Genomic DNA, 27629 nt, shown 5'->3' on the forward strand with positions numbered 1-27629 from the left:
TTAACACACATATCAAAATGGTGTACAGAATATGAGTGTCAATGGTTTACTTGCACATTATGCCATTGACCGTCAAAACTGGCTAACATCGAACCATGAAAGTTACCAGAGATCTAGCCAAAGTCACGACATGTGGAATTCTGAGACACCTCTTTAAAAAAACAATTAGTATTCGAACCATTTCATTTTTGTGCTTCATAAAAAGGCGTTCATTGATTTCTACTATTTTCTCAGGCCCTCCAGTTTTACTGAAAGCTCTCTTTAGACTGCTATGAGCAAACGTTCCCTCTATCAGCCACTATAAGCAAAGTTCCCACTGTCATTTCCAGTCTATTATTACTTTGTTGGCCATATTCAATCAACTATATTGTATCCATTAATACACACTATTTTATGACACAATCGTGTGACTTTGAAAATAATCTACTGCTTGTTGTTCTGGAAAATACAGGTTCCAAAATTTAATCATTTTCTTCTTTCCAAAATGTGAGAAAAAATAGGGCAATAACAGTTAATTTATATTTTAGTTTATACAAAAAAAGATGGTTTATTGAGAATAAGTCAGGATTGCATCAAACGAAAGCTTAGATATAATGAGTTTGTTGTTACATCAGTGCTTATATGTAACTGGCACTAAATTCTACTGCTTGATGAGTTTTCACAGACAATGGGATAATGACCAAGAACTGTCTGTAGAGAATTTTTATGTAGATGGTGCTTTTGATAATGTTTTTGATTAGTAAAAAAGAAGTCTCCAGCCTGTAAGGACAGGAATAATAATTGCCAGTCTCAGATGTTTTATTGTGTGTGAATCAAGCTTCACTTATTCGCAAATACTGCATACTAACAGAACCCACTCCAAGAAAGTCTGAAAACAATCTAACGCTTTCCATTACTTTGAAATAAGCATGCACCTTATCTATTGATGACTAGATCTCCAAATAATAATCTCTCTCGACAAACTTCCAAAATAACCCCACCAAGTATGCAGACACTATAAGTTACAAAGCAAAAATATATTTTTGTATTAATAATTTTAAAAAAAACACTGCCATTCACAAAAAGGCAAAATGTTTTACACAGAACAGGGTTCGTACACATTTCCTTACATGAAAATTAAGGACTTTTAAGGACCATCAAAGAAAAAATTAAGGACCTATCAGCAAGCAAAAAAAAAAGAATAGAATAAAGCAATTATCCATACAACTGACTTCATGCTTGTAATTTCACTTTAAGAAACTAACAGAAGTGTGTATTATGTACTATTATTAAATTCAATTTAATACTTACCATAAAACAATTTTGAAAATTAAACTAACTCCCTACAAGTTATGAAGTAGATAACATTAAATTAGAAACATAATTTCTTGAAAAACATGTATAAGTGTATTTTACACTAATAATGGTCACTATTTTAGAGATTTACATGATTATTATTTAACTTATTTGATATTTATTGAAACACAGTCAACTACTATAATAATCACAATGTAAGAATATTTTGCAGATTAAAATAACTGATTTTCCTTGGTTTTTTGAAAGATACTAGAATAATAAACTGTACAATAAAAGATACAAAACATTTGTGCTTTTTTTTTTAATCTGAAATCTTTTCAGCTATTTTAACATCTAATTTATTTATGTCTATTTCTTTTTCTTTAACTATTCTTCTAAGTTCATTTGCTTTGATAAACAAATCAATGTTCCTGCTGGTCTCAACTTCATCTGCTAAAGCATTTCTTCTTCATTAATACCTTTAATATCCCTTTGAAGAAATTTTTTCTTCTGCTTCACATAATCAATTTCTTCCTCAATAATATTTCTTTTCCTCTTTGAATTTTCAAATTTAATTAAAGATTTTTGTTCTTCTAAATACTGCATACATTTAGACATTGCGGAAGCTGCTGCTGATCTCATTTCTTTATTAATTTCGATATTAAGAACACCTCCAGAAAATTTTATTTAATCAAATACTGTGCGTTGAAAAATGTATGATGTGTCACTTAAATTTTCAATTTCAATTGCTTTATTTACAGAGAAGACCCTTTCCACAGAGGTTTGTCCATGTGACCAGATAAGAAAAAGTCCGAGATCCGGACATCCAATATCTGGAATGATCTAAAATCCGGACCAAGTCACCACCAACCAATTTTTTAGGGCTTTTTTGGAGGGAAGGGATTATGCTTTACGCATGCGCATTAGATTTTTTTCCTCATCATAAAAAAACATGTTCAAAATCCCGATTCTTTATCTCAGTTTGGAGCTAAATAAAATATCTCATTATTGAAGAAATAATTATTTTAGCATAAATTTGTGTGATTAGTAACTTGACTCCATAGCTGCGTACATACTTGGCATAATATCAAATCGAAACATTTGTTAATTTTACACCAACTAATATTTTATATCCTTGATGCCGAAATCGCGAATCATTATTTATTGTATTTTGCTTTCATCACCGCATGTTTATCAATGGATGACAACTTGAGTGATGATTCATGCAGCGACGCCAAATAACAGAGTATTATCCGATTACAGATTTAAGTTTAATGCGCTAAAATGTTGACAAGGGGAGATTTAACAGAAATTTCTTTCCTTATGCTAAAAATAGATTTTGTTAATGATACTCTTAGGACAAACGATTATATTTAGTGCTATTTGAATTAAGAATAACTGATTTGTTATTCACACAAAGCCAGAACCAGCGCCAGAGCTCGCATGGCCGCACCAGGCGACATAATTTGGGGAAGTTAAACAGAATTTTTTCATTGCGATGACAATGCCCCAATCATCAATCAATTGACGGAGGGCGAAATCTGTAGTATGGTTCTAAATCCAGAAAATACACCTACCGATAGTGAAGAAAGTAACAGAGAGGTTACTGAACGAGAAAAATTTTGATTGACAAGTTATTCGGAATTCTCGACACAGCAATTACAGGACTTGAACAATGGAACTTAATAACTGAACAAGAAATTACATGTCTATAGTACAGTCAAAAGTCGTTAATTCAGACACCCATAATCCGGAATGATCTATAATCCGGACCTCAAAGCTACAAACTTTCTGCGCATGCGTTGCGTTCACGCATGCGCACAGGCGTTTACGAGAGCGCGTAAGACCCTTACGGCTGCGAATATGTTTGTGCGCAAGCGCGTTTAATGTGTAACGGAGTTATACGCTAAGCTAAAGTTATCTAATTCAGTTAATGTTGCAGATTGTGTTGTTCCTTAATCTTCGAATTGGATCCGGCTTATTATTTTTTGCAGACTGTTAGAGCAATTTTATAAAAGTAAGCTTGAACTTTCGATTATGTCAAATAGAATTTCCGATATATATTTACTACAAAGCGAAAGTATGTTTTGAAATCCGAAATCTGTTTATCAATTTCGGGCAGAAACGTCATTATTAGATTATGATAGATTAGAAAGATTATATCAAATAGAATTTCCGATATATATTTACTAATATGTAATTTGTATCTACAAAGCGAAAGTATGTTTTGAAATCCGAAATCTGTTTATCAATTTCACGCCGCGGATTGGAAGTTAATCTGTCAGCACTATCCTTATCTTCAGGGCAGATGTTTTTATTTTATTTGGTTTATAATTCCGTACTAAGTGTAGTATTTCATCTCGATGTACTCTGTCTTTGATATGATTTAAATCAAGTTCCTCGTCATTATAATTCCTTTCTGATAGTGACTCAGAGGTTATTGAAAACGAAAACATTTCGATTGACAAATTAGTCGGTATTCTCAACACAGCAATTATAGGACTTGAACAGCGGAACTTTGTAACTAAACAAGAAATTATGTCTGTTTAATAGAATTAAAGAGAAAGTATTATCACATGAAACGAAGCAACTTACATTGAAGGAAATGTTTAATAAAGTAAACAAATAAATATTAAGCTTTTTCTTTTTGTAAATTTTGATACCCTTTAGATCATAATTGTTTTTTATTTCATAAATTACGGTTTCATATTTTTAATTTAGTAATTTCTGCATGCCATCTTACCAGATTTAAACTGATGATCTATAATCCGGAAAAATCGATAATCCGGAATCGCCGAAGTCCCGAGGAGTCCGGATTAACGACTTTTGACTGTATTAGTCTAAAGTATTAGCAGAGAAAACAAACCAAACAACTCACATTGAAAGAAATGTTTAATAAAGTAAACATATAAATATTAAGCTCTTTACTTTTGTAAATTTTGATACCCTTTAAATCATAAATGCTTCATTATACAACATTTTATATTTAATATGGAATGTATATTTTCAGTTAAACTTCTACCCAATAACTTTAGTAATTCATGAAAGTTAATTTTGCATCTAGTTTATTCAGGAAAATTAGTTTCAATTAGTCGTTTTCAGTTTTAAAAATATTAAAAAATTTTTAATTAGTTAGTTGTTTTCAACTAATAATTGTATCGCCATTAGCAAAAATAATGCATTACTATCAACAGCATAGGATTAAACCAAATACTTAATTGTCTACTGAAGCTTCAAAATGTCACTTTTTCTCGGCTAGCGTTACCAAATTTGCCCTTGGCGACCTAAAAATGAAATGGAGCTAACACATTTCCTGCGAAATCGATAACAGACCCTCTGCAGAAATAAACTCATAATCCCGATATCCTATACATATAGTATGTGCAAAAGAGAATAAACTCCGTAGAAGGTGATAAAAAATTAATTTATGGCTTAATTGAAACAAACGCAGAAATTAAGCTAAGCAAAACCGTGTAAAAACAAATTGAAATGATAAAATGAAACTTAATTTTCATGTGAATTTTCAGCGCTGAAATCTAGAAATTTCAATTTGTTTCAGACAAAGACCACATTTAGCTTTATAAGGATTGTCATCCATCAATATCCAGTCTTTGTAGTCAGCTTGATGAAGCCACAGTTTATTGAAAATGCACTTTCCAGGCATCTCGTTCCTATTGGCGTCGGAAGGGTTGTGGTCTTTCAGGTTGGAATTGCTCTAATTTTGGCAAATATTTTCAGAATCCCCCCTTTTTTTTTCTGGAGCACCTTCATTATCACTTTCGCCTCTTAAAGAACTTCCGGCTTCACGCTTTCGTCACAATCTGCCTAAATTTATGGATAACACCTGTTTCGAAAGATTGGGTGAATAGCCAATCAGACACCGATACTTTCGTTCGGGTAGCTAATTATTTTTTTTTTTTTTTTTTTTTTTTTTTATTATTGTTTGCAACGCAAATCCGCCAACAGGTTGGTTAAGAGCCGCGTAATTTTAATTCTCCATATTCATGAGAAATCGCAATTCACACTTAGAATGGCAATCATTAGAAATGATAAGAAATGTCAAATAAGCAAAATTAAGGACCGTTTATTAATTTTGGCCAAAATTAAGGACTTTTAAGGACCAAAAATCATTTTTGACAAAATTAAGGACTTTTAAGGACCATACGAACCCTGACAGAATCATCATCAGAATTAAGTGTAAAATATGCTGCTATAATTTTACTGAATTTGAAATAGATGTAATATAATACAATCCCTTTTGGTGGCTTTTTTGCTCAATGATTTAAAAGTCATCATTTATATCGTGTCAAAATGTGTCCATAAGAATTGAAAAATATGCACAGAAATAAGTTACATACAGGTTAACATCCAAAAGAACAGAAAACATGAAATTAATTACCAAAAACAGTGGTTATATTAATTCCAGTCATTAAACATACAAAACAGGCATAAAATAATGTTCTTGATTAAATATGAAATATCCGATTAGAAGTAAACTATTTTGGTTAAATATATATTGTATGAACTTTAATCATGGTAATTTAGGTCAATAAAATAACCCAATGGTATGCTTTATTAACATGAAATAAGAATTGACGATTATTATTTTGGCATCTGCAAGATCATTGCTTTTTGATTTGGACAATGTTTTTAACATTAAAAACAAAAACATTTGTTGCGCCCAGTGACAAAATAAAGAATAAATGGCAGAATTATCAACATTTCAAACAGAAAACTCGGAATAAAATACCTTTTATTACTGAACTTCATTTTTATACTTAGCCTCAAAATTTAAATAAAAATCATTAAACAGCATAGTTATATTTAAAAGAAAAAATTAATTTACCTGTCTAGGAATGTATTTGCCATTTTCTCTTAATAATCGGCTACGAATAATAGCTTGACTGCAATGAAATTATCAGTATTAAAACCACAATAATTTCATAAATAAAAAAGGAAACCAAAATGAAAAAGATTTGCTTTTAATGAAAACATTATGAATGTAATGAACCTAAATAACAATACAAAAAACTTCACTTTACTGAATGTCAGTATTTTCTTGTTAAAGCAACCAGAGCATATTATCACCAAAACTGGAAAATTTAATCCCCCTTTTGTCACCCTCAAATTTTAAATACTGCAGACTTATGTGGTGGCTGCTTTTGCTTTAATAAGGAAATACCTTAATTTCATACTATAACTTTTAGATAAAAAAATTTGAAAATATCATACATAGAATAACATACTTTAAAATATTTTGACCTTCAAATCTTTGACAAGTTATTAATTATAATTCTCATACTATCTTCAACGTTGGCTTTAAAAACTGTCTACAGTATCAATAACACTAATTGTTATAAACTGGTAATAGCTTTCCCTCTTTTTGAACAAATCTTGATTCTAGTGGTTTCCTAGAAAGAATGAAGGCATTTAAGTTAATTTAAATTTTGAAGGTTGTATGTCTAAAAATTATTACTGTTAACTGTTGTATTAGTTACCTATGTAAAATAGGTACTTCCTAATTATTACGGCTCCCGTTCTTCAAATACCAGGTGGAAGGATTTATCACTATGTTTATGCTTACTTCTCGCATACATTTTATAGTTGCCATATTTCTGTCTTGCTTAACATGGAATAAGAAGAAAATATTACTTTCAATGTGGAATAAGAAGCTTTTCCTCAAACCAAGGGCTTTCACCATATGAACTCCACCAGGTAAGATTAACGATGATGACGAACTGTGCCTTCTTGATTTTTATTTCGTGGCATGCAACAGCTTTTCAAGATTCTATATACGAGGAGTAGCTCTTACATTTAAAAAAATGAAATTTATACTCCACAGTACAATGTCCTTTTCAGTTCTGTTTTATATGCTCACCAACAGTGTGGATAAATCAATGATCTTGCTGGCTCATGATTGACACTTTTTGTCATGAATGTGGCTGCGTACCTATACGGAACCTGAGCAAGAAACAATTCGCTTATTTCTCGATATGATCCACCAAAGTGCAAAATTGTAAGAAAACTGCCAGTTTTATTTCTTCCCTGTATAAACAGAGATACTTATGTATTAAAGCAAAACCATCTCAGTAAAAGTTCCCAAATTTTCAGAATGTGCCAAACTCTGGCAGCCATGCTCATAATAATCCTTCAGTCAAGCAATGCTACCATCTTCATATGCATTCTTTTTTGTTGCATTCAAAGTTCCAATAATTTTTATAAACAAATCATGATTTTATATGATATTTAAAACTTAGTTCTTAACAAATAGGAACTTGTATAATTCCAGCAATGGAAAAAACTGCAATACAATTTCTACAGGATTACAGAATTTGCTGAAAATATTCTAAAGGGAATAACAAAGAAATGCAATTCCTAGATAGCCACTGCTACCAAGGGTTGCATGAAGCCAAGTCTCCGCAATTCTCTGATATTTTTTTTAATGAAAACATACCATTGTATATTTTAGGAGCAGAATAGCACAAAAAAATTACAAAAAGATTTGAATTAGAATTTAAGAGTTTTATTCTTTCAATATATCATGTAATCCTTACTTAATATTTCAAATAAATATTTTACGAGGGTTAAAACTTTAATAATGGCAACACAGCTGAAAAAACGCTACGCAACAAAACCAAAGAATACCGCGTATACCACACATGAACTACATACCTACCTTACACCTCTCAGCAAAAAGACTTGTCCTGCCTACGTCATGCGCATGCGGAGTGACGTGAAGAATGGATCCTTGTGTTAGCTCGCAGTCTAAAGTAAGTGTTGTCAGGATGTTTTCAAAACAAGAACAACGATGTTGGATAAAAATTGAATGTGCCAGAGGTCGTACAGCATGACAGTGTCATCAAGGGCTTCAAGAGGCTTGCGGGGAATCTGCATTGCCTTACAGAACGGTAGCAAGATGGGTGAAAGCATTCAATGAAGGACGCCAAAATGTGGCAGACATGCTGCGGCCAGGTCATCCGAGTGTCAGCGATGCAGATGTGCAAGCTGTTCCCGCACTAATGGACAGTGATCGCCGCCAAACGATTCATCAGCTGGCCGGACAAACAGGATTAGCGCATACAACTGTGCTGCACATTCTGAAGGAACGCCTGTCCATGAGAAAAATTGCTTCACGATGGGTTCCACATCAATTGACGGAAATGCAGAAATGGCTACAATACGATGCTGTCCGAACCCACCTGGAGCGCTATGAGCGCGAAGGAGATGCATTTTTACGCCGTATCATTATGCTGGATGAGACTTGGGCCCGATCGTACCAGCCAGAACTGAAACGCCAATCAAACGAATGGCGTCATCACGGGTCACCACGACGTTCGAAATTTCATCAGAACCCCAGCAATGTGAAAGTTATGGTGATTCTCGTGCACGACTGTGATGGTGTCATCCTAACGCATACCGTTCCCCCACAGCAGACCATCACTGCGCAGTATTACTGCTCATTTTTGGAGCACAATCTCCGACCAGCTTTGAGAAAAAAACAGCGACATTTTCTGCAGAACGCTCCTCTCATTTTGCATGACAATGCTCGGCTGCATGCAGCACAAGCTGTGACTGATTTGTTCAAGCGATGAGGCTGGAAAGTGCTTTACCATCCACCATACTCCCCAGATCTAAGCCCTTGTGACTATGACTTAATTCCTAAGATGAAGGGACCACTTCGTGGCACTCGCTTCCAAACTGTTCCTGAGATTCTTGCAGCAGTAGACCGGTCCATTCCAACTATCAACAAAACAGGCGCTGCTACAGGTATTCTGCGACTTCCACATCTTTGGAAACGGGTTGTACACAATGCTGGCGACTATATTGAAGGACTGTAAAACATGGTGTCATGAATCACTTTTGTATTCCTTGTAAATAAATAGTTGACACTATTAAAGTTCCAACCCTCGTAAATAGCTAAAGGTTTTTTTTTTTTTTTTTTTTTTTTTTTTTTTTTTTTTTTTTTTTTTTGTATATAATGTTTACCAACTTGCAATAAATATTGTTACAAATTTTATATGCACGTTAATAATTTTAGCAAAATCGTAATATCTTTGTATAACGTAAAATGAAACGTAAAAAGAGACTGAAACTGTGCTGGAAAAATAAGATTACAGGGGCAAGTCTATTTAACATTGAAATAAATGGTTATCTCGATAAATTGGCAAGATACTGCCAAGCTGGCAATGGTTTTGGCAACTAATTTTTGTTGCCAAATTTGGCGACCATTTGTCCAGTTGCTATATAACTGTGATTGATTCCTATGTGTAACCACATCTGGCTCTTGTATGTAACTTTGACTGTATACGCCTTCCAGCAATTTTGAAAAATGCAGGGTACTAGAGATTTCTCAGCAGTCTAGGGGAAAATGTATAAGACCAAGTTCTCAGGTGATTGTTTAGAATCGATTTCAGAGTATTGAGAGATCTCTATGTGAGCTTCACCTTTTAGATGAGCTTTCAATACACTGTGTTTAACATTCTTAACCACTTGCGCTACGACTAAACTTCACGGTTGTGGTGTCGTGCCTTACAATGTAACAAGCAGTAAAGTGTGTCATTTACGCCGCTCCGCGTCTGCGAGTGCAATCCAAAGCTGTAACTCGAGAAATAAACAATCTCATTGTTAGGTGATGTGTGCACCACATTATTTTCATTTTTGCAATAAATGCCTATCGACGTAGTGTTCACGTCTCTCGCGGTTTGAAACAAAAGCATCTCGACATGTGTGGCATGTCTTTTTAGCACAAGTAGTTAATAGTTCGAAGTCTTTACATCTGCAAACAGAGGGGCATGGTAAAGAGGTTTAATTGAACTGTCTTCAACAATCTCTCGCTGATGCTTTTCTCAAACCAATTTGATTGGAACCAAAAGTTACCCTTGTTCTTTCTGGCCAATTGTAGTGCTGTCCACGAGACTACAGGCTATTCCCCATCTCAGACGCCCTTCATCTGCCTTGAATGTTTTTTTATAACACAGTTCTTCATTTGCATGCATATTTATTTTTTCAATCAAAACTGCTTCAAGAGTTTTAAGACCTAAATTTGGTCGAAATTCCGTCTGATTTTTTTTAACAATAGAAAAAATTCTTTCGCAAGCTGCATTTGAATGAGGTATTATTAAGACAGCAAGCATTACAGAAGGCAATACTTTGTATTTAATACACCCATTCATATTTTTTAATTTGGCAATTTCTCCCCATGCTATATCAATACGCAAATCTACAATTTCTTTCAAATCATCTACTTGATACATGGAAAATTCAATTTCTACTTGATTAAGACATTTTTCATCAATAATGGATGGAAAAGTATTCATCACGTAAAGAACAGATGAAAATGAGACTTCAGTTCTCAAGTTGATGTCAGCAACTTCAGCATGTTTTAGAAATGGATCACTCAGTGGAAATTTATCAATTATATATGAACATGCAGTTACAAAAAAAGCTCGCACAGAATTGAAAAATGATTTCACTTCACTTTCATTCAACTTGGCATTTTTTAAATATAGTCTTGTTTCCGCACCAATCACTAAATTTTCATTTTCTTTTTGTTTACTATACTTCTGAAATGGAATAGACGTTAGAGTAACATCTTCATTTTCTTTAGAAATTACTGATGGTTTTACGAATCTAACAAATAAATTCATTAAAAGCTCAAAAAGTTCTCTTCTCAATTTATGTATATAAGGAGCTTGTTGTTGCAAATTAATATTTACTGTTATAAACAAAGGCAAAGTATTTTTCAAAAATAACAAGTACAATTTGGTGGTCGGTGACTGTAAAATTTTTTTAATGTTTTGCAATATCTTTCCTTCATTCTCACTGTTATCTGGATTATCTCCAAAAAAATTTATCACAGCATCCCACTGTTCCAAAATCCTTGTTATAGATTCTAAAAGAGACAACCATCTCGTACTGCAATATTTCAAAATTTTATGAGATTTTGCATTCTGTCCCAAAATTTGTTGAGCAACTTTGAAGCTATGCTTCCGTTTCAAACTTTTCTCCAAGTAAAAATATATATCTATTATCAACATTTCAATTTCTGAGCCAATTAATTTTTCAGTAGCTTTTTTTGCAGCTATATGCAAGAGGTGGCACGGACAATCTCGGGTGATTATACTTGGTTGATGCATTTTGATAAATGATGCTACACCTTTAAACTTTCCAATCATATTACTAGCATTATCTGAAGAAAATGATAAGCAATTTTTCCATTCTAAACCTTTGTTTTTAAAGTTTTCATTTATACAATTAAAAATACCTTCTCCTGTATTATTCATGCATTCTAAAATAGAAATCAATGAAGTAATTATCACTCCCTTTTCTTTACTGTAGTATGTTATAACCAATGGGTACAGTTTGTTATCATTGTTATCATTACTTCCATCAGTACTTAGAGAAAATGATGTACTGCACACTGATTTTATAATATCAGCAACAGTATTTTCTGCAAGCGTTTTCACAATAGCAGCAGTTTTGGTATGACCGCAGCTAAATTTTTTTGCTATGGCAGAATCCGGAAACATTGCTTTGAAAAGCTCTTTGGAATGATCCGAAACAGAAAGCGGTAGATTATGTTCAATTAAAAAATGAACAAAATAGCATTCGGCTTTTATAGGATCTGTTTCATCATCTTTTATTAAGAAATTTGTTATTTCTTTAGATTTTACAGTGCCAAGTTCTATATGCTTTTGAGAAAACACATGCCGTTTACAGTCATCTTTTCCGCCATGAGCAACTGAGAAGTCTTTGTTGCATACACTGCAGTGTGCGTGATTCACAGAAATTTCGGACGCTTTAATGCATGGAAATTCTGAAGAATATGAATCTTTAAACTTCTGCTTTGATAATTTTGGCTTCTTCGTTCGAGGCAGCATTATGATTAAAAATCTTTCACCTGATTCACAGTTCACAAGACACACGCTAAGCTCTCGCCGTAAACTACACAATGCAGCCGAATGCAGCCTAAACCCACATCAGCGAGGAACCTGGGAGACAGACAATTGGGTGGAACTATTGATAAGTCGTTAACGGTTGGAGTTACTGATCTACGATTGGGTAATTCTTCAAAACTAGGAACGCACTCAACACGTGATATATGATAACACGAGTATTCAGCCAATCATCGGATGAATTAGTTGGTTCCGTTTTGCGTACTGGTTCTCCTGCTCTTGTTTCTGTAAAATCCGTAGTTTTTTCCATACTTTTCGTAGCTCGTAGTTTTTCATGAATTTCCGTAGAAACTACGGAGAATCCGTAGTAGTTGGAGTCTATGCATCTTGCATAGCTGGAAACAATAATGATATCTCACAAAAATATAATTATTGCCTTCTATTATTTTTTATTAATGTACTTTTAGGTCATTGGGATTGTTATTTAAGTATAAAATTATTTTTAAGCTTTTATTTTAATTCTGAGTTTATTAGTTCATGGACTGAGATTTTACAAAAGCTTCAATAACACTTTAGATATATTCGATCTCAATTAAACTTTTTCATAAGCAATAAGTCAAATTACATACTAACTCGGTCTTTTTAATTGACAGAAGCAGCCCAGGTTAACTTATTTACAGTTGAGTCTTCAATTTAAAAGAGTTAGAAAGAAGGCTTTGTACTTTTTCTCCCGTCAATAAATCAATGATTCTCACATTTCTTAGAATTTTTAATCTCTACGTATAAGAAAAGAAAGAGTCTGTGTGTGTCTTTCGTTTGCACTGCGCGTAAGCTAATAGACCCAGAACTACAAAATTTGTTACATAGCTGCATCTAGACAACAGCCAGTGCACCTCAAAGCGATTTTTTCAAAATTCAAATTACTTTTTTTTAATTATAATTTTATCTTTTTTGATGAAATTGCATTATTTTGAACAGTTTCATTCTTTTAAAAATGTGGTTTTGGCAACAGTTTTTCATTCAATGCTTTGTATACTGGACTGCTGACTGTTGAAAATATGAGATAAAATATTTATTTCTTATTTCACTTTTTAAGATACTGAAAAGTTTTTTTTCTTCCCCCCCCCAACAGGAAGTTGGTTAATTTATTTATTAGGATAATTAATATTTGTATTAAGGGATTTTGATTCTTTCATTTTAATTTTTTTAATATGTAATACATTTCCACTTTTTTTTAAATTTTTAATAGGTATACCTACATATATATATATATATATATAAAGTTGTTTTGCAGAGTAAAATGCTATGCATGTTTTAAATTTAATGTTTAGTGTTCCCTTTAGGCATTTTTATGGTACATTTAAAAGCCAGATGAAGGCTGGTTACATAGCAGCTAGTACAGCATAAAAGATTAAACAATTAAATTCTTGGATAAGGGCAAGAAATATGTCACTCTAAAAGATCGGCGATGTTGAGACATTATTAATAAATTTTAATCTAGCCATTCCTTTGCGATTAGTGTTGCTCTTCGAAGAAAAACTTCAAAAAATAACTGTCCTCTCATTAAACCTCTGAGCGGCCCGGGATTTGGATCTGTCGTGAAGACCTGTATCTAAAGAGCTTTTACTAGCTAAATTTGTATATTTACCTATTTTAGTCTCTATTTTCATTAACTTATATTCATTAAGATGACATTTACATTATTAATGAAAGTTAGAAAGCAAAATATCTTAAATTATAAGATAGTACAGGGTTCCTACACATTTCTGCAAGCAGAAATTAAGGACCATTAACCAGAAAAAAAAAACTAAGAACCTATTGGCAAATGGAAGCTGAATCAATTCAGTTAAAGATATTATCTATGCTTAAACTTTGTACTACCATCCTAAGGATAAAAGAGATCCATAAGTAGGATGTATTATTATTATTAAGCATAATTATAAAACAAAATTGAGATTAAAATCAATTTTAAATCAAATTTATCGAGTAGAATTGAATATTTTAGAGTTACAATAGTTGCACACATTTGAAAGAAGATTAGTGTCATTTTATTTGTTTTACCAGGGGTGTTTGTGGGACCCCAAAAAATCCCCTGAAACTTTTACGGACTTACTACCGACATTTTGGAGTTTCGAGAAGGGGGGGAGAGAAATGAAAAATTACAATTATGAAGTATTGAATGACCTAATTATAAAGTTCAATGAATTACTTTTTTTGCAAAATTAATAACCATAAATTTTCAAACATATAAACTACTACATTTTATGTAAATATTTTAAATTACCTGAATTAATTCTTTAAAAAAAATTATCTAATTTCTGCTGCTTTTTTTTTTATTTTCTGATGTTTGTGGGCTTGTCTTTCTTTTGTGGTGAACTTCATAATTGCAGGAAGGTTGATTTTTATTTTCCTCATTTACAGTTGAAGAAATTTCCTCGAGAACTGCACATGCAGAGATAGAAGCAGTTTGCTTTTCTGCTAATATAGAAGGTTTTTCAGAGACTTTTATAGGTGACTCATCTGAAATACATGTTTTTAAGTCCTCTTGATATGTTTTCCAACTTCTGATTATATTCAGTAAGAGATCTTTGTGAATTGGATCAGTCATTGGATTTTTGAGCCATATTTTTCACATGAGGTTTCTTTAGAAGCCATTAAATCATATTTAATAGTCTGCACTGCATCTAGGGAATCAATCTTAAGAGAGGTTCTATAGTCAGTGACAAGTGTAACCATTAAGATGAATGCACACTAATGGGCCATGGAAGCAGCTAAGGCAGGCTTTGACCTATTTAGCCAATGTAGGATACTTATAATCATTTGTGAAATCATCTTTTCAATTAAAAACTTTAGACCAGTATTTATCAATTGTACACTTGACTTGATTTCCACTTTCATCAGATGTGTAGGGCATTTCTTTGGTGATATCAATATCACTCTGGTATAACCTTATTTCAGCTTCTACTTTTGACTTTTCATTATCACTAAAAATATGGGACATAAAAGATGATAATTTTTCAAAAGCTAATATTGTACTGGTTTTACCTCTTAGCTCTGGATCTAATGCTGTAAAACTAATTAGATATGAATTTTTAAGGGGTAATTTCTGTTTCATATGCTGTGCTGTATTAGTATAAGCTTTCATCAGAGAAATTTGGAATTCTCTTGCTATTGGATGATTTTTTGATAATTTCTTCAGGAGAGTGGAAGCTTCTGAACCAGTAAATATTACTTTGATAGGTAGATGGAATTCTGGATTTGTGACATCAACCTTTAATAAATCATTATAAGATGTGCACTCTATATTTTCTGGCTTCATAAAAAAAAGAGAAAAATTTTACCATCAATTTATAAATACTGGAATGTATTAAATGAAGCATTTTTTTTTGTTTTGTTTTTGTTTCAAATAATTTAATATATGTGTTGAACTCTGGTAATACTGCTGAATATAATGCCATATGCAATAAAGTTTTGTTTTGCATAACAAATAACCCATTTAGTATTCTTTTTTTCCGAGCTAAAGCATCCTTTGTGAGTTGTTGGGAATGCAAGCAAGAATACACCCCTTCAACAATTTTTTTCTGAGCTGCAGAAATATTTCTTTTATTGTATACAGTTTCAACATAAGAAAAACAATCCCCTTTATCAGTTTTATCCAAGTAGTGAAAATAAAATGCAATAAGAGCATCCCACAGATCTTTGATTCTTTCTAAAACACATAAAATGTACACCCACCTATGGTCTGGTCTCTTCAAGGGTTTAAGTTTCTTAATGGCAAGGGATTCACAGATTTTGAAAAAATTTGGTATTTACGTATTATCGCAATCAGGTTGGCGCGATTTGTAAGTTTGAATAGAAAAAAAATGTACATTTATTAATTACAGATAATTTTTAATACAGTTTTTTATATTATTTTGGGTACTTACGTATTAACGCAACCAGGCCAAAATTTGCATAAATCGCCAAATTTGGCGACCCTGCTTACGGCAACCCTACGTGTTTAGACGCAAGTTTATTTGTAAAAAGAAAAAATAACACTGGGCGTGTACTACCACAGCAATGGGTTTTCGGCGGAATTAGCCGAGAAAAGAAAGAGATTTTTTTGGTTACTGTACCTAACAGAAGTGCCGTTACCCTCATGGAAAAAATTTGCGAAAATATCAAGGAAGGAAGCATCATTTATTCGGATTGCTGGAAAGGATACAATACAAGTGAGTTCGAAAATGCTGGATTTCTGCATGGAACTGTTAATCACAAATATAACTTTGTGGATCCCAACACGGGCGTTGACACACAACATGTAGAGCGCATGTGGGGCTCAGCCAAATGGTGCAACAAAAAACAGAGAGGAACAGCCCTTCATCATCTTGACTCATACCTTATCGAATTTATATGGCGCCAAGCTCAAGCTGTTAATGGCGAAGACGGTTTTCAATCAGTGCTAAAAGCAATAGCCAAAAGATTTCCGCCGAAAAAATAATTCTGCAACTTATTCGAAACCGGAAAGGTGTAATTGCTATTTTATATTTTAAAACAAAATATAAAAAACTGTATTAAAAATTATCTGTAATTAATAAATGTACATTTTCTTTCTATTCATACTTTTTTACTCAAACTTACAAATCGCGCCAACCTGGTTGCGATAATACGTAAGTACCTTATTTTGTTTTAAAATATAAAATAGCAATTAAACCCTTCCGGTTTCGAATTTGAATAAGTTGCAGAATTATTTTTTTGGTGGAAATCTTTTAGCTATTGCTTTTAGCACTGATTGAAAAAGGGGATTATTTTTCTTATGTTGAAACTGTATACAATAAAAGAAATATTTCTGCAGCTCAGAAAAAAATTGTTGAAGGGGTGTATTCTTGCTTGCATTCCCAACAACTCACAAAGGATGCTTTAGCTCTATGCTTAGATGATCGTAGTCTGGTTTCAACACCCTTTTTTTTTCCATGCATGGTGTTACATGAGCTCATTAATACACTAATTAAGTTTGCTCATGGAATATTATTATCTTCAATAGTATTAACAACTGCTTTAAAAACAGCTTCTGAATTGCAAGATTCCATCTTTAGAGATGCAAAATGAATAATTACAACTTTATTTTGATTGTTGTCATAAAACTGCACCAATATTGCCAGTATACTTTCTTGAGCATTGCTAGTACTTTCATCCAAATTTAGAGAAAATGGAGTCTCCTTTAAAGTTTCAATGATATTTTCCTTAATAGTTTTTGCGAGCCCATATTTCATCTTATAACATGCAGTAGTCCTGGACATTTCCAACGAGTTTAGTGCCGTCTGTTCGCGGCTAAACTGATTGCAGAGTTCAATTAAATTGGGAGCTACATTGAAAGAAAGAGAATTCTCGGCGATAAACGAAGTTATTAATACTCCTTGGCGTGCTTTTCTTGTCACTATATCCAATGGCTGAGCATCAGTCTCCAGTAAGTCATCAGTATTTTTTGAATTAGCATAATTACTTAAAGTCATTGAATGTCTAATGCACTTTGAATATTTTATGTGCGTCACAGTTTTAGAATGATTTGTGAAAGCCTTGAATCCTTCCCCCCCATACTTCAGCAGTGAGTTACAAAAAACACAATATGCTTGTCCAGCAACATTTATTTTCTTGCACCATGTGCCGATGGTGTCCCCATTACCATCTCTCCGTTCAATCCAATTCCACCTAAATGCATTCCGGACACCTTCTTCTAATTGTATAATATCACTATTTATATCGAGAAATTTCATAGTGAAATTCTCTTGCATACATAAATAAAAAAATATTTCAATAAACGAAACGAAAAATTTACATCAATAAATGAAACGAAAATTTTACACAGCGGAGAAAAAAAAGTTGAGAAGCGATCAATGACAAATACCTAATACGGCGAAAAATTCCCCTTCTCTACTTATTGGCACCACGCCAGGAGAGATAAGACCTTTGAACCCAGAGTCACGTGATCGCACATCTGGTCGAACGAACTCTCTCCCTTTTTTTTCTGCTGCGCCTACTTGCTGAAAAGAATCCAGAAGAGAATGTCCGAGAACCGGGGGAATGAGTCATAACTCGCAATAAGGAAAGAACAAAAAAGAAGTTTTTTCCCCCTTTTCATGCATTATCACTGCCTTTGGAGAAAGAAAGGAAAAGTTTTCACCACACACACTGACCTTGCGTTTTCTGCTTTCAAAGCAAACAAAATTACCCAGATCAAAATAAATAATTCATTATTATTCCTACCTCCTTTTGAACGACGATACCCGGAATTCCGGGTATCGAAGTTCAAAATTCCCGGAATTCTGGGGTTTCCCCGAAGCACAAACACCCCTGTTTTACTAAGAGTTAGCTTCATACTGTTTTTTTTTTTTTTTTTTTTTTTTTTTGTCTTATTTTGTCACATACTTCCTCAGCCTAGAGGAATGAGAAGTAAAATCATAATCGGCATGATTTGTTAACAGAAGATTAGCTATTGCCACTGCTGCTACTTTCCTAGAGAGAGACCTGCTGATCAGAACAAACCTGAAAGCCTGATGTATGTACGGTTTGCAAGATTTAAAGTTAGTTATGGTCTGCTTGTCTGACGCAGATAGTGCCGTAGCTTCGTGTACAGCTTCTGGGGTTGTAACCCAGTTTATATAGTTTAAGTTAAAAATAAGCCACTAAAGCACCAGAGGTTACAAGTTGTTTTGTATTATTATAAGTCTCCCTAGATGCAAAGAATAAGTTTTAGATAATTGTTTTCATTTTTGTACTGTATCACGGTAAGGTAAGGATGAATGAAAGGAAGAATGAATGAAAGGCAATAAATCGCTTTAATATGCAGAGACAATTTTAAGGCTGAGCAGTTACTTACAAATAATTGAATTAGATAGTTTAAGTTAGAAAGAATTAAATTAGGTAGATACTCTGGTTAACGTTTGGATTATGGTAACTTGGCGATTTTTTGGTGAAAATTTGGCAACCAACCCTGCTACAGCAACCTGCTAGTTTTTGTTTGGACGCCATTTTGTTTTCACAAAGTAAAGGCTTTTTTTTTTTTTTTTTCCAACAATCTGCTAGCCGAATTACGGTTATGCTAGAACTTTTATGGTACAAAAGTGCTTAATCATGACGAAGATTAGGTGCGAAATTGGGAGAAAGTGCAGAATCGCAAACTGCTTGCTGCGTTTTTAAGAATTGCACATACATGGTATCCATGTACACGTCGACCTATTTTCACTTAAAAAAACATCCCAGAATTGCACAAAAATGGCATTGCGCACACTCTTGACTTTATCCATGTACACTGCTGAAGTCCTAGCTAGTAACCTTTATCGCCTTACCAAAATGTCGCCAAACTACCTGTTACCCTATTCCAAAGATTAGCCGATACTCTTACTTATTATAAATTTAAATGACCACTATAAAATTTTATTTTTTTAAATGTTTCTTAAAAATACACCATTAAAATCACAATACTTCAGTTTCATTTCACAGTTTAAATTACAAGTAATTTATGACATTGATTCTTAAACAATATTATAATTATACATTAAAATCCCCAAAATATTTGTGTTTTTTAACAACAAATCAATTTCCTTCTCAAGTATATTTTCTAACAATTAACAATTTCTAACAATTTCAATATGCAAAACAATGTTCCCGCTAGTTTCTGCATGCTTTATCTCCTAATTTGTCAATCTCTCGACAATGTACCTATGAGATTTTGCATGATCTGGTGAAAGTTAAATAGTCCAAAACCTACATGAAGCAAATTATTGCTATGCCTGAAAGTAACTACGAAGTCAGATATAAATCAGGTTTAAATAAACTTCTTATAGTGAAAAAAAAAAAAAACTTAAAACATAACGGCATGTTCTTATGCTAACAAAATAAACTACAGCTCATGGTGATATAGTTAAACAGAAACAGTCAAATTCAGACTAAAATGTGAACTAGCAGTCAATTTAATTTTAAGCTAAGCTGGCTCATTAACTCTATCGTCATATCGTCATAACAAATTCAAACGCTACGATAATGCAAAGACCAATAATTGCAAATTATCAGAGCTGGCAGGAACTAATGCAGTGTGCATGCCAAAGCCAGAAATATCTATTTTTGAAGAAAAATGGAACTACTCTTATATGCGCTCTCAGGCCACCAAATTTCTCGCCAAACATCCATGGTGCCCTATTACTATCTAAATTTTTTGTCTACATTTTCAAACTTTAAGCCCTAAATGTCACCAAAAACACATAATTTAAGCTAAAAATCCGAAACAAAAACAAAAAATTTAGATAGCAGAAACGTAAAGTTTCTAACCAAAAATATCTGACAAGAATCCATATACACAGCAATTTGTTTTAACTTAAAAGAACATGTACGAATTGCACAATCTAGGCAGCGAAAGAATCTATGAACTATGCACACCTCGCTTTAATAAATTAACATACCATGTACACAGCATTATGTTTAAACTTTAAAAAACATCTACAAATTGCACTATATATATATTACACGACAACAGGGTTGCCATATAACACGCAATCGCGCCAAAAACCAGCGCAGAACACATATAGCCACATTTGGTGATCTTGAGGTGCATATAAGAGTAGAGCCAGAAAAATTTTAATTCCAACATTTTTAAAATTACATTAGTATTTTGGCTTCTCCCCTCCTTAAAACCCTTAATAACATCCTAGATGTCTACTTCATTGCTCAATTAGCTATAATGCAGACAATACAAATATATTTGCAAAATAAACATTTATAGCTATAAAATACTCCTTAAATGACATTTATTTAAAAAACTCTCCTCACAACTCTCTAACAAAAAACTCTTCTCTATTTATAGCAACTGTGATGAAAGTTCACAATAATACAGTCAAAAGTCGTTAATCCGGACTCGTCGGGACTTCGGCGATTCCGGATTATCGATTTTTCCAGATTATAGATCATCAGTTTAAATCTCGTAAGATGGCATGCAGAAATTATAAAATTAAAAATATGAAACCTTTATTTATGAAATAAAGAACAATTATAATCTAAAGGATATCAAAATTTACAAAAAAAAAAAAAAAAAAAAAAAGCTTAATATTTATTTGTTTACTTTATTAAACATTTCTTTCAATGCAAGTTGTTTTAAGTTCCTTCGTTTTATGTGATAATACTTTCTCTTTAATTCTATAAACAGACACAATTTCTTGTTCAGTTACAAAGTTCCGCTGTTCAAGTCCCGTTAATTGTTGTGCCGAGAATACCGACTAACATGTCAATCGAAATTTTTTCGTTTTCACTAACCTCTCTGTCACATTCTTCATGTCTTTATCCATTTTTTGCAGCAATTCCACTTTTTGTTTGATGGACATCGAAACATACTTTCGTTATGTACGATCCTTTGGGAGCTCCAGAATCGGAAATTCTATTTGACATAATCGAAAGTTCAAGTTTACTTTTATAAAATTGCTCTTAAGATAATTAGATAATTTTAGATTATACCGTCTGTTATCACACGCGAAAACGTATTCTGCGCTTGCGCACACGCATATGCGCAGTGGTAAAATGTCTTACGCATCAGCGCATGCGCAGAAAGTTTTTAGCTTTGAGGTCCGGATTATGGGTGTCCGAATTAACGACTTTTGACTGTATTACAGTATTTATAATATTTGGAACTTTGTTCTAGAGACCTGTATTTTAGAATAAAGTATAAAAATTCAAAAGGTCCATCCTTCCCTTAATAAGGAATTCTTCATTATTAATGTTACAATGATCATAATTTATTTGATATTTAACTTTCATTCAAAAGTTAAGTTTTGATGGAATAAAAAAGATATAAAAAAGGTATGTAACTATTGAAATCTTGTGCTAATGTTTTGAAATACTTTACCTTGGGTCAAAGCTATTTTTTCCCCTCAATTTAATTCAGTATGAAATTCAAAATCTCACTATTCTTTACGTCTCTCGGAGACCACATGAAAAATGCCATCCCTAAAAAAGTGTCAGCCGGTGAGAACTTCCCTCTCCACCCCTTCTAACTATGCCCCTGTTGCTGCCTAGCAAATAAATCCCTGCACAGTTACAAACAGCTTCTCAAAACTACTAAACCAGCTGTCAAACTGTATGCTTTTCATTCAGTTGTGAATTTTTTACATTGCACCACCAAATGATTTCATTAATACACAGTCTTACCAAGATTTTTTTTTTCCCAATGTCCTACTGGTTGCGAAATGAAAAAACACCCATAAAAATCCAACGGCACAGATCGCGAAGTTAAATTTGGCGACCAACCCTGCTACAGCAACCTGCTAGTTTTTTGGGGGGGGGACGCCATTTTGTTTTCACGAAGTAAAGGCATTTTTTTTTCACAATCTGCTAGCCGAATTACGCTTATGCTAGAACTTTTATGGAACAAAAGTGCTTAATCATGACGAAGATTAGGTGCAAAATTGCAGAAAAGTGCAAAATCGCAAACTGCTTGCCGCAGTTTTTAAGAATTGCACATACACGGTATCCATGTACACGTCAAACTATTTTCACTTTAAAAAAAAAAAATCCCAGAATTGCACAAAAATGGGCACTGCGCACACTCTTGACTTTATCTATGTACACTGCTAAAGTCCTAGCTGGTAACCTTTATCGCCTTACCAAAATGTCACCAAACTACCTGTTACCATATTCCAAAGATTAGCTAAAAAAAATCCCAGAATTGCACAAAAATGGCATTGCGCACACTCCTGACTTTGTCCATGTACACTGCTAAAGTCCTAGCTGGTAACCTTTATCGCCTTACCAAAATGTCGCCAAACTACCTGTTACTATATTCCAAAGATTAGCCCAGGTGTTTACCGCAGTGTTTCGAGTATGCCCATTAATCACATCAGGTCTCAGTCATCAGTGAGCACATAAACATGCCTCGCATAATAGTCTCTCCTGCTAAGTGTGAAGTGCATACTATCATTCACTTTCTGTAAGCTTAGGGGTGCAGTGCACTCAAAACTCATCAACAAATGAGTAATGTATATGGAAAAACTTTCATGAATGACAAAAAAGTATGGCTTTATTGTCATTCATGAAAACTTTGAAGCAAGACATACAGACATTGATGATGCATGCAAGCAGGGAAAGAAACAAGTGTCAACCAATGATCTTGTTCAGCAAGTGGATCAAGAAATTCGAGAAAATCTTGCATTCACAATTTCTGTATTGAATGATACCTTTCCCAAATTTTCATGGTCATTTCTCCATGCCATCATAAGTGAGACTCCAGTACTGCAAACTATTTACAAGTGGATCAAGAAATTCAAGAAAATCTTCTGTTCACAATTTCTGTATTGAATGATTCCTTTCCCAAAATTTCACAGTCAGTTCCCTACATTATCATAAGTAAGACTTCAATACTGCAAAATATTTATAAGATAAGTTCCAAAGGTGCTGTCCGACCATCACAAAACAGAGCATTGATGTTTCGAATAAAATCGTCATCAGATGAGACCAGAGTCCATTTCGAAACTGAAAAAATAAAAGAATAATTCAAATAAGTGAATACATACTCATTCCCCACATAAACCAGAGTAGTTCAAACAAACTTTCTCCAGCCACTATAGCCCATACATTAGAAAGTATGGCTACAATGTTCCGAGACCATACAAGCGTTTTCTTGGAATTCATCACACATGACACAACTATCACTGCAGTTTGAAATCTTGTAATATATGACACATTAAATAATTGAAAACTGGGTGCTCATAAATATGAAACAGAGTTTTACTAATCATCTACAGTATCTGTTAATCAAATCACGTAAAACTGTCATCCAATAATGGCCAGTGATGGAAAGTTTAAAATTCTACTTCGGAGAAAAAAAAAAGAGACAGAAAACTTCAACCTTTCCAATGATTTACAAGAAACTCTGAATATCAAAATAAGGTATCTTTTGGCAAGAGAAACTAATTTAATACCTTTCAACAGCATTTAGCAAATAAGAGTCAAAGAAAAATTCTAAAAATTGGAAGTTCATTCCAAGACTAGAAAATAATGGTTGAGTTATCACATGGACTTATTTGTCACTTCATTGAAACTTAAATTTAATTACGTTTATGCTGTTTAATGTTCTTGAAATATTTTAAATACTTGCTCAGACCAGATTTAAACCTTATCAAACGCACTTCATGAGAAACGATAAATAAAACTGGAAAATAATATTGGAACTTAACAATGAAAAATGAAACAATAATAATTAAGGTAGAAATAATAAAATAAAATTAGCCAAATCCATACCACAATGATCAAACTATGTTTTTGAAAGCTAATAATACTTCTACAAATATTAGAAATTATTTATATAATACAGTAATAACTGTCCCATCACTTTTCTTACAATATTTTCACAACCCAAAGAGAAAAAGTAATTTTTAAGTTTAAAACTTCAGTTTAATGCATTGGAAATTTTTGGCATTATTTTGGGATATCACAAGTACATAATGTTTTAAAGATTCAAATGAATTTTCTGGAAGTTCTAAAAAAAATTGGAAGTTTTCGAGATACATGTTATTAAAACTAGATAACATTAAGGAACTGATATAAAAGTGTCAACTCATTTCAATTAATATTTTTTTGTTCTGCTATTTTACATATTTTTTTTCGGCAGTACTTATTAACAGCCGTAGTAAAGAGACAAACAGCTAGTTAAAGATTTACAGATTAAAATGTTTAGAAATTAGAAAAATAATAAGACTTAGCTTACCTGTCCTGAACTTGTGTCAACTCAACTTTTTTAGGAGATGTTAGGAGAATAGATATGTAATGACGAACAATTCCAAAGAGAAATGTGATTATAACTATAGGAAGAAATACCCATAATCGGATATCAGGATCAAGCAACAATTCAGACATTTACTTATTTCCGTAAACTACAAGAACTACAATACGATTTCCAATGTTCGAATGGGCTTCGTGTTGCCAGATAAAAGATAAGAACTCTCCGTGAATACCGAAAATTGCATAGACATAAAAAGAAAAAAGGCCTTTCTTTCTCCTGTTTCGCGATCTCACTCACGTGGAAAGCCTTTTAAAACTCTTCATGATATTATTCTTCATTTTTCTCTTTTTGAATCAGAAAATGATCTCGGCTATAAAGCTGTTACTCATTTACCACCACCCAGGAAGCGAGTAATCAACGACTTCATACAACAGTAACAACGACCTCATATAAGGCTCCTCTAAACCACTAGCGTCTACATCTCAAAACGGCAGCCTATGAGACAGGCGATTCTATTATTTTCATCGGGGAATAGGGAAGTTAGAATGGTTTTCTGAGGAACGCCAACGGCAGTGGACTATATGTTTGCTTACATTTGGAAGTTCAAAAAATTGGAAAGGTGGATTGCCTTAGTTTCTGCGGTTACTTTCAGAGAAATATTAGGCAGTTTTTTTTTTTTTTTGGTTTGCTGATAGAGGGCAAATAGATAATTTACCTTTATAATTTACCTTTATAAAAAACAATACATCAATAATTAAAACTATTATTTATAGTTCATTATTAAAAACTTTTTATAAATGCATAGTTATCATATAATTAACAATTCATCCATGCATTATCTCATTATTTATTATAATTAGAAGAGAAGATATTTTTTAATGTTTAAAAATTTGCTGTTGTCTTTTAAAAGATTTACAAGTCTTAAGATTATATTCTGTTGTGTTAAATATATTCGCTTCATCTTAAATCTTCTGAAGTTTAAATAGATAAACGCGGATTATAAATGTAAATTGTCTATTTGCCCTCTATCAGCAAACCGAAAAAAACTGCCTAATATTTCCTTGTAAGTAACCGTAGAAACTAAGGCAATCCACCTAAGCAATTTTTTGAACTTCCAAATGTAAGCAAACATATAGTCCACTGTCGTTGCATTCCTCAGAAAACCATTCTAACTCCTCTACTCCCAGATGAAAATAATAGAATCGCCTCTCTCATAGGCTGCCGTTTTGGGATGTAGACGCTAGTCCTCTAAACCAGGCTGAATCACAAACTTTTCTCTCTTCGCGAGGGAGTGAACGCGCTGCCAATTTTGGCGCGTTTATCGCACACGCTGGCTGAATATCTGCTGTTTTTTTTTTTTTTTTTTAAGATTTATTTTATAGACGCGCGGCATTCAGCGCATATAAACTTTTCGGATAATTTATTAATTCTCGAATAGTATATAGACGTTTTCACCTAAATAAAAATTTCGCGTATATTTTGTAAATATATTCAAAATAACTTATTTTTTAGATGTTTCAGTTTCGTTAGCAGACTATAATAAATAAGATATGAATAAAAACTTTCAATAGTGTCAAATGGGGAAATAGTTAAAGCGTAGAGTGTGCAAATAACTTTATCTTAATGACATTTTAACAAAAATTTCCATAAAAACACTGTAAATTCATACTAAAAAAATAACTTAAGAATATGTTGTCATTTAAGTCTGAGGTATATGGAAATAATTGTGCAAGATTCTGAAGAAACACTTTCTTTTAAATGTGTGAAATATTTCATAACATATATGGAAGAAGAAAGTACAGCATTCTGTGTTTTGGATGCTTTTCATCAAATGTAATATAAATACGAACTAGAAACCGTAATAAAAAGTCCTTCCTCTTCAATCAGATCACCTTTGTGTTGCATTGTATTTGTAATACTTCTAAAAATCTAATTTTTACCTAAATTAAAAAACAGTTATTCCATAAAAGATAATAACTTTGAACGTATATAGAATGAATTTTGTAATTTCAGTTATGTTACAAAATAATTCATAGTTTATATATTTTATACTAATAATTTAGATAAAACTTGTCCAATTTAAGAATGTGTGTTAATCACATTCTTAAATTGTAAAAGGACGACTTAACCACATGTAATTTATTTCAAAGCATAAAAGAAAGCTTATTTTTTATTTTACACAGCAACAGCATTTTCATGCAGTCAAGTTTTTTTAACTGCTAGTTATTATACATAATACTTAATTTTAAACCCATTCTTATTAGAAAGCATAACTAAGAAACTTCTTTTTAAAGCACCACAGTGATTGCAAAGAATGTCATTAAATTTACAAAAGTATTGAAAATATATTGAACAGCATTATAACAAGAAAGTACTGTACAAAATATGTAAATTTAGCATAACTTCTTTTTTAGTATTTGCATAGTTTCCTCCAAATGAACCTTAATGGGAAGTTATCTTGCGAAAATTTAAAAGTATTAAAATGGCCTCTATTTAAGATGTAACTGCATTTATAATTATTTTGTAATTGCGAATAGATTATATTATTGCAATTAGATTATGCACTTACAACATAATTGCATAAAGTAATGAAATTAAGAGTTCACAGATACAATGTAATATAATTACAATGCAATTACCTAAATTGTAATTATAATCACTTATTTAATACCACAATATTATTACAATCACAATGTAATTTAAATTGGGTACTATATTTG

At 32.6% G+C, this 27629-nt stretch overlaps 1 protein-coding gene across 1 annotated transcript in view; it reads right to left on the minus strand.

Moving 5' to 3' along the window:
- The window catches only part of EMC3 (ER membrane protein complex subunit 3), a 49200-nt gene extending 23897 nt beyond the window's left edge, over positions 1–25303 (minus strand). The window contains exons 1-2 of the mRNA XM_035357875.2: positions 24895–25303; positions 6122–6179 (exon numbers count right to left, since the gene is read on the minus strand). Of these exons, the coding sequence (XP_035213766.1) occupies positions 6122–6179; positions 24895–25043 (207 nt within the window). The 5' untranslated portion in view covers positions 25044–25303. The remainder of the gene's footprint in view (positions 1–6121; positions 6180–24894) is intronic.
- Positions 25304–27629: the final 2326 nt, after the last annotated feature.

Source organism: Stegodyphus dumicola, chromosome 2 (genome assembly GCF_044657685.1).
Source record: "Stegodyphus dumicola isolate Sdum_Otavi_A_Nest chromosome 2, ASM4465768v1".
Lineage (NCBI taxonomy): Eukaryota > Metazoa > Arthropoda > Arachnida > Araneae > Eresidae > Stegodyphus > Stegodyphus dumicola.